Genomic DNA, 9,117 nt, shown 5'->3' with positions numbered 1-9,117 from the left:
CACAAAACATCTGGATGATGCTTTATTACATCTCTCTGAATGAAAAACATTTAATTTAGGACAGTTTTACTGATACAGCACCAAATCACAACAACAGTCACCTCAAGGAGCTTGTCTGCTTCCATTACAAGTCAACATGTTTTCATAATTTTATTTAAAGAATAATAAAAGAATCATAAACTTTTTTAACTCACCATAGTACCATCAACTTTGTCATCACACTGCTCACAGTACATCTGATTTTCTCCACAGAAATCTGAAGTTTTAAAAAACTCTTCAATGCCCTTCACCTGAAAAATGTTATTCAAAATCAGCTCAAACAATCATGTGCTGACCAGTGAAGTGAAGCTAAGAATATTTCCTCAAGGAGGAAGATTTTCAACATGGCCTACTAACTTTATTAATTCAGACCTAAAGGTTAAGATGTATTGTTTAAGAGAAAAGTGAAAAGAAAAGCCATGAAGTAAAATTACCACTGGATGGTTTGTTTTTTTCTACTTTCAGCTCTGTACACCACCACAGTGGAGTGTAAATCAGTCAATATGTGACTTAAGTGCAGAGTTTTAGATTAAATTCTTTTCTTTTTTTTAATTTGTATGACCTGTATCAGAATTACAGCTTTTACAGGTTTTTTCAGAGATCATTGCTGTACATTTTCCTGCTAAATAATCAGATACTTTAGAAAAACCAGAAAACTCAAGGTATATATACCTATATCCTTCATTGTGATTCCTTTCCACTCATTAACATCAAACAACAGTGGGAGACTAAGTAAGAGGTACAGCTTCAGACCTCTGGTAGCACAAACCACTGCACAGAATCTACTTAAGCAAAGCTAAATGTTCAACTTTATCCTGTGGATTTAATAAAACAGTCATCATTTACTGGGGAAAATAAAAATATTATATATCTTTTAATGGCAAAAGCATGTAAGTTCAAAATGTTTCTTCACAGCTGTCCTATCCTGGCAGACAGAAACATGCTGAGAAGTTTGCAACTTGTCAGATCCTTACCACACTGTAGTCTTCACTGCAACAATCCACCAGTGAAAGAGGAAGATACCAAAATGGTGCATCTCTGTCAGTCTCTACATGATCTTTAGAGCAGGTGGTCTTGTTTACTAAGTGACCGTGAAAGATCTGAAAATACAGATGCACAAAAATCTGTTCATTTTCTTTCAATTATAATTAGAAAGCATTTGTTCACAACAAAAGTTGTTCAATGCATTTTATACTCTAAGACAAAGACTCCACAATTAAAAAGTGATATATTGATCCAGTGTATAGATATAGATATCCTTTAGCATCGATGAGGACCTTACCTTTGATGCATCAGTGCTGGTCATTCTTAAAATCCTCTCAAAGTACTCTGCAGCATCACGCTGTTCATACACTGTGACAAATGCATTTTTGTAAAAGTCATTTTATAATTTTGCCCTACAATTTTCCATTTTTATAATGATGAAATAATTAGATCAATGATAGTAATATTTTTTAAAGTTATACAGTGCTCAGGAGTTTACAGTGTTAAAAAGGTTTTGTTGTTCTGTACCGTTGTCGATGCCCAGCTTGTTTGTTATTTTATTTGTGTATGTTGTATACTTCTGTAAGTCATCAAATAAGGCTTGCAAATCATGATCAAGGAATTCAGAGTGGGGATTTTCTCCAGAGTACCTACACAGGAAGTAAACATGAGTGATTAACAAATGCACCGTAAACTTCATATATGATAAATACAGCATCACACTTCAAGCTGGACAACAAACTTTTTCACAGCCTCTCTGAAGTCTTTGGTCATGAACAGAACCTGCAGCACACTGTTCAAGTAACATGTGGATCCTCGGTTTATCAGCCCATGGTACCTGTTAGCTGATGGGAAGAGAGAATTCATACAAAGAAGATATATATTTAAAACATGAGCCTGGGTCATAAAATACCCAAAGAGAAATAAACCAAAAACAGTCAAACCATTTATATTTTATTTATTTATTGATAATTTATTCTATAATGATTATATTTTAATTTCTACATATAGAAGTTTAACTGGGTATTTTTTATTTCGTTTTTCTTTTGTCAACATTACGCTAAAATATCTAATTTGCCACTTCTAGTCAAATCTAGTTGTTTGATGTGATCGGCTGATTGGGAAAGCACGTGCCGATTTATATTGTGTTCCAAACTTTACAGTGCGAGAGAAAAAAGAGAGCCAATAAAGAACTGCCTGTAAACCTCCGAAATAAATTACGTTGACTTATAGATCAGGGCCATGTAAGGCTGGAGCATTGCCAGGAGTATAGTGGCCTCAGTAACTGGTCAACTAGAACAAGCAAAACTCTCTTTAGAGTCCAGTGTCTGTCCAAACTAAGTAATCAACCTAGTGCAATAAATTGGTTAGAAAAAAGAATCTAAACATAACTTCAGAAATCCTGAGGGAGATCTATAATTCAGCAATGTTCTATCTATTAAACATTTATGATGATAAGGATGTTGATGAAGGCTAAATGGAAAAAAGCCAGCTCCAAGTACACAAGTAGGCTACTAAAAAAGACAAAAGGGAAATCGAAATTCCTGGACGCTGGACAAATATACAACTTATACAATACGCTTGAGGAGGAAAAGAAAAAACAATCAAAAAATGCTCTAAATATTAACTAAAATCTTATTTGTTGTAAACAATACCTGTGTCCTTTCTGCTCATTTTCACGTCACTTTACTTGCTGTTCTGCTGAAGAAACTGCTCCTTAAAAGGAATAAACGACAATTAACGGGAAATAAACAACAGCACATACAATCCTTCCTTCGGTTTATTTCAAGGCATTTCTCTGGATCCTTCGGAAACTACTTTATTCTCGAGGCAAACAAACATACTGCGACCTGCAGATCCAGTGAATTTAAAAGCACCGGAATACTTTCTCTTTCTCTTCTCGTCGAGTTGCTGCAATGTTGCCTTCATGCTCTGTTGGAAATCTCGAAATTATCAAAAGACAGCTGGATGACTGACAATGATTTACAGTTGTTTCCTTTTCAGAACCAGATTATTAAAAATGTGAATGAAGAACACCTAATATGTTCTGACTCACAAACACAACACACAGGAGCTATTAACATGGACTTCAGTTTCGGAATCTATTTTAGTTCAGGATTTGAAATTGGTGTAAGATCAATTGGGTAGTATATGAAATTTACGTGAGACAATGAACGCAGCATATGAAGTAATTGACAGAGTGAAAAGGAGATCTGGATTTCATTTTTACAAAGCTTATAATATTGTATTTAATGTACCTTCACAAGAAAAGATGTATTGTGAAATGTATTCATTGACGTCATCTGCGTCACTTTGAAATTCAACAACTGTTTTAATCTATGAAATAATTTTTAATCACAGATTTTCAGAGACAAATCACTCACTATGCTTCTTGCTCATGATTTAGAGAACCTCCTGCTGGATACACACTAGAGAAAACGTGAGAAAACGTGCCCTGCATTTATTAACGTATTATTACGGCTTCTGTTTTCTAAGGACCTCCAAATATGCACGCTTAATCAAAGATGACACCGTTGAAATAATACAGTTTTATTTTATTCATCAGTGAAAAATGAGTGTATCAGAAGTGCTTTGAAACAAGGCTAAAATATATGTAAACAGTTGCGAGAGCTTTCACGTAGCGTCAACGGCATTGGCAGCTGTAGGTGGAGCCTGTCTCGCTCAGGCTCTCAGTCCTCCGGGAAGTCTCAGCACTACTTGGATAACAGACATATGCTGGATTCCATATTCAGACAGCGCCTTCTTATCTTCATCCAGATTCTTGTCTGTGAATATCAGCCGCAGATTCCCATCTAACACACAGAGAGTGAGTGAGAGAGAGAGAATAAGAGAGTTTATACCTTTTCTGCGTTAACGGTTCACTTTACTAAACTAAATAATTAAATGAATCTATGGCAAAATTCAAAATAAATTAACAAAGCTTCATAATGTAGCTTCCTTTTCTTTGGATCATCCGTTAGCCCCAGTGCTTACTTTAAATATATTATACTCTTCCGCGAGCAAGAAATCTAAGTCTTGATCCGCCACAACAAATTAAATATATTTTCAAAGGACATTTTGGAACAACCTGAACAACATGAAACCAAGAAAATTACCCTGAGCTCGTTCATCGTGTGGACAATAATGTATCTTATATATACATTATTACGTTGTATTAGCCTATAGTCTAATACAACGTAAATTATGAGTGTTTCACTTCTCTTTGTATTTACCTGCAGTTTCTGGAAACTTCTGTCTTATTTTTTCCCTCAGCTGCTCCACTGTCATGCTCTTGAACTGCTCCTCGGTGTTGCTCAGGTCGACGGTCACCTTCCCACCCCTTACCCCAGAAACGACGACCTGGTACAGCTTCCCCATTCTGTGCGCTCCCTCCGCTTCTGCTGCGGACGCTAATAAGGTACTTCTGGGTCTGACGTCACAGGGCTGAGTATACTTTCACTTTCATCTAAATGATTGTTTTTACCACTCATGCCTCTTCTTTTTCTTTTTCAGTTTTACACAGCTCTATAAAAAAGGGGTTTGATATATTAGATTTCCTCTACAAAATGCAAATTCAGGTTTTTTTTTGTAAAAACAAACCAATGAAAAACAAATACATGTTAACAATCTTCAAACGGTGTTTATGAGAAGCAGTTTACCATTGTCTACATTATAGTGCCTGTGCTGTGCATCACTCACCATTTACACACTCAATTGTTCAGTGTGTAAATGCATTCCCTTATTGGACACCCAAACATAGCTGGAAATCATCTGATATACCAGTTCATGATGAGTGGGCGTGTTTGTTTACCAGCTGTTCCCTTCTCCTACGCATTTTATTAAAAGTCAGTGCTGCAAAAAACTCTCTATAAACGCCACTGTAAAATACCGTATTTGTTTATTTTTATCACTATTATTTATTAGCATTAAATAATTCTTTAAAACATTTAAAAAAAGCTTTAATTAACTGCTGTCCTCATCATCAGCGCAAAAGAGTAAATAAAGTGAAATAAAGATACAAGAACACAGACCTGTTACAGAGCGCTGTTTCACGTGACTTCTGGTAACTGCAGGAGGAAGTCAAAGTTGTCAACACTCGGTGTTCCCTTCACTTACTGCAGACACAGATTGTTTATCCACGGAGAGGACGGAAAGTTTCTGAGCTAAAATGACCGAAGAGAAACAATACGACCCCAGAGACACGACCCAGAAATTCGTCAACAGGCCCGATGATCTGGATCCGCTACATATATAAGAAAACTGTTTAGTAGCCTAATCATCACTGAAGCCCCTTAATTCTGCTCTTTTTAATAACTGTGCATAATTTGATTTGGAATTATTATAACAAATGCACTGGTTATCCCAATTAAACCAAATGAAGTAGTATTTCATACACAAATTTTACTTTTGTGCTAAATTTCCGGGGACGAAGTCTTTGCGCAAAGTACGTTCTCTTTAATACCGGGCAGGCTTTTCCACACTGTTGAGTTCACTGTCTGCGCTTATTGTTGTTTCTCTCAGCTCCAGTGGAAGGAGACCAGGATCAGCAGAGATGTCCTGCGGCCATGCCGTCACTCCGGACAGTCGCTTAATGGGTGGTGTCACAGCCTGTTGGATCAGGTACTTTCCAGGCTCTGAATAAAGTCATTGTTTTCATATAGTTTTACTTTAAGATTTCTACAAAACAAAAAATTTAATAATTAATAATTAGTTTCAATTAATTCTTTAAATGTATATATATATATATTTATATATATATTTTTTTTTTATTAGTTTTTTCTGTTTTCACAAATAGTACATAATTACATAACATAATAAAGTGTACAATTCAGAACCAAAAGTAAATAAAAACAAACAAACAAACAAAAACAAAACAAATAAACAAAACAAAAACAAACAGACTGATAACTAAGCACAGGTCACCAGTACACCAGCTCAGTTCCATCTAAAAATAAATAAAGAGAGAATACAATACAGTACAATACCTGTGGTCCCAGTAGTACATTGCAGTATACATGTACATGCCAACCCTTAATAGTTGGTGCTTTTTCATAAATCCATTGGAGTAGTATATTCTTCCTTGCCGCATAGGTGAGAACACAGTACAATCTCCTATTATTCTTGGATATTAATCGCCGGCTGGGGAGGCCCAGTATGAGAGACAGACGGTCCATCTCCAATTCACAACCGAAAATCTTCTCCGTTTCAGATAACACATTAGACCAATATTCTTGCAATTTCAAACATGACCAGAAGCTGTGAGTTAGGGTACCAATTTCTGTCTTACATTTCAGGCACATGGGTGAAAGGGTATGATTATATTGATGTCTGCAAAATATGGATATATGCATTCTGTGTATGATTTGTATTGCTTTGGTACGATTACAAACTGAGATTGATTTGGCATAACTCCAGACATCTTTCCACTCTTCATTATCAATTGCTATACCTAACTCCTTTTCCCATGTGCCTTTAAGCCTCTGTGACATCACTAAAAGTACAGAATATAAAGCCTTATAAAATATCTTCACAGGTACCTCTTTGTCTGTTAAAAATAATAATTTTTCAACAGGAGAGACTTCATGACTCTCACTAAAGTTAGTACTATGTAAAATATAATGCCTTATCTGTAAGTAACGGAAAAAGTCATGTTTGGGGAGAGAATATTTCTCAACCATTTGGTCAAATGGCATAACTACATTGTCGGAGAATAAGTCCCTCAGTCTCTGAATTCCTTTGTTCTTCCATTCCTTAAAACCTATATCGAACATCCCCGGTTGAAAGTCAAGATTATTCACAATAGGGGTAAACACAGTAAGTTTCAACCCCCATTGATATGATCGTAAGGCTTTTAAAACAAGGGTATATTTGTAGGCTCAAATATTAGCTGGCATACCTTTTTTTTTTTTTTTTAATTGAGGAGTGAATTATTAAGTAAAGAAAAAGCTCATACTGTATACCATGTAATCAACAAAAAAAAGAGGGAGATGTACACACACACACACACACACACACACACACACACACACACACACACACACACACATAAGCTTGAATTCTCCTCTTCACAGTTGAAACTGAGACTTGCTTACTGCAACCACTGTGCTTGAAGCTGTTGTCCTGTGAGCTGCCTGTCATGCAAGCTGTTAACTCTCAGAAGCTTCCTCTGATTCAATTGTGACTTAGGGTCTACCAGATCTCTTCCTGTCAGAGTTTGCCCCAGTTTCTGAGTGCCTTTTGATGGTGAAGGAAACTGGACTCACTAACACCAGACTTTCTTTGCAATTTCTCTGTAGGAAAGACCTACATTTTTAAGTGTTATGATGGCCTGACTCTCTTCCATTGTTAATTGCCTTTTTCTCTACACTTTTGTATCAACACTCTACTTTCTGTAGTACAATATTCTTCACCTGATGCGTGTGGTACCACAGTGTGTTCTAACACTGCTTTTAAGCAGACAGAGGGTGTTATATGTAATCGAGAAAAGTTGGAACACCTAGAAATTAGTAGAAGCAGCTTTCAGGGTTTGATCAACCTCTATTGCTGCAGAACAACTTTAAATTGCTAACCTATTTTCTGTTCCCTCAAAAGGGATTTTTTTTGTATACTAATAACTCTGAATTACAAAATATACATTGGTTTTCAGTTTTGCATAGCCGTATCTCTCTCCCTCTCTTTTTTTTACATCTGGCAGTTCACCACTTACCTTTGTGCCATTTCAAGCTATTCACTGGACTTGAACGACTTGAACTGCAATAAATGACTGGAAAAATTGGGGTGTTTTAAAATCCTTTGAGCAGTAGTGTGTAATATATCTTACTTGAAAGTATAACTAACTACATCTGGTTCTCTATTCATATTTACAATAATAATCGTCAGCTTATTTCATGATAACCTTACTTTTATGCAACCTTAGCTTTTATGACAACTCTGTACTATCAGCTAAGCTAACATTAGCTACTAACCTACTGTTAGCTTGTCTGTTAGTGGTATAAGTTGATAATATGTGGCATAAGTTAATAACTACAATAGACATGGTCCTAAATATAACTTAAGGAATAAAAAAAATATTTTTACTTACCTTGCAGTCCTACAGCAGTAGCTATAATGTGGGTTTGATTCCATATGTATTGTTTTAATCCATTGGGTTATCCAAGCATCGACCTACTAGGCAAGCCAAACGGGAGGCAAATGGTGGCTAAAGTTAGCAGTTGTCGTCCCACTTCCTTCTTTGTCTTTATCCACAGATAAAATGGAAAGTGCAGACTCCCAGGAGGTAGCAGTATGCTACCTACTGGCAGCCTGGTCTTTGCAGGATGTTTCTTTTTATTATTTCAAGGTTGTTTCCAGGTATAAATCACACACTTTTGAAGTTTGCTTTAATAGGTTGTTCATGATAGTTATTAATAGTTAATAAATAGAAACAGACAGTCTTAGATTTTGGAACTATGTTTCCTGCTTATTACACAAAAACTACCACAAGTAATCGGGTGGTAATAACTTAGAAATTACCAAATTATTATGTTCTTGTTTCTTCCTGTAACCCTACTATTAGGATAGCTGTATTTCCACATAATTACCTGGAGTTTTGGGGCCCTTATTATCCAGTTACATAGATTTCAGCTTAACATTACTCAGCTGTAACCACGGCCCATCGCGTATAGGTGTAACGGAGAAACAGCCAATCAAATCGCAGCTTTTCGGGCATTGGAAAAAAATGGGGTTTTTTTTACACTGAACTGTCTGAGCGCGGGTTCGAGTCCTGGTTGGGACAAAGGTTGTGTTACATTATCAAAAGTTAAACACCATTTTCAATTTACTTATTGTGGATAACATTTATTTTTCACTTTGCTTTTAATTTTTATTTCATTATCATTTTATTTATATTATATAGTGTTATGGCCTGTGGAGCAATTTTTCTGCATTACGTACCTATACTGTCACAAAGTACATAACTCAGACTAAACTGTATCATGACAGTCTTGAGATGATACATACCAGACATATAGTCTACAATTATGCAGACATCCAACTTTTAATAAAAAGACTAAAGCTAAAACTATAATACAGATACATTCTGATGACATAGAAAAT

At 35.8% G+C, this 9,117-nt stretch overlaps 1 protein-coding gene across 1 annotated transcript; it reads right to left on the bottom strand.

Annotated features, from left to right (window-relative positions):
* LOC106632731 (ubiquitin carboxyl-terminal hydrolase 46) lies at positions 1-3,436 on the bottom strand (the record flags this gene model as incomplete). Its single annotated transcript, XM_014331227.2, is given in 7 exon segments — positions 1-35; positions 195-290; positions 1,014-1,139; positions 1,322-1,392; positions 1,552-1,673; positions 1,766-1,868; positions 2,679-3,436. Coding segments are annotated over 7 exon segments (572 nt in total), but the record flags the coding sequence as incomplete, so codon positions are not given.
* Positions 3,437-9,117: the final 5,681 nt, after the last annotated feature.

This window comes from Haplochromis burtoni, unplaced genomic scaffold (genome assembly GCF_018398535.1).
Source record: "Haplochromis burtoni strain Fernald_Lab_line unplaced genomic scaffold, NCSU_Asbu1 Contig_1630, whole genome shotgun sequence".
NCBI lineage: Eukaryota > Metazoa > Chordata > Actinopteri > Cichliformes > Cichlidae > Haplochromis > Haplochromis burtoni.
Note: the sequence above shows the minus strand (reverse complement) of the source record. Positions and strands in the feature narration are given on the sequence as shown.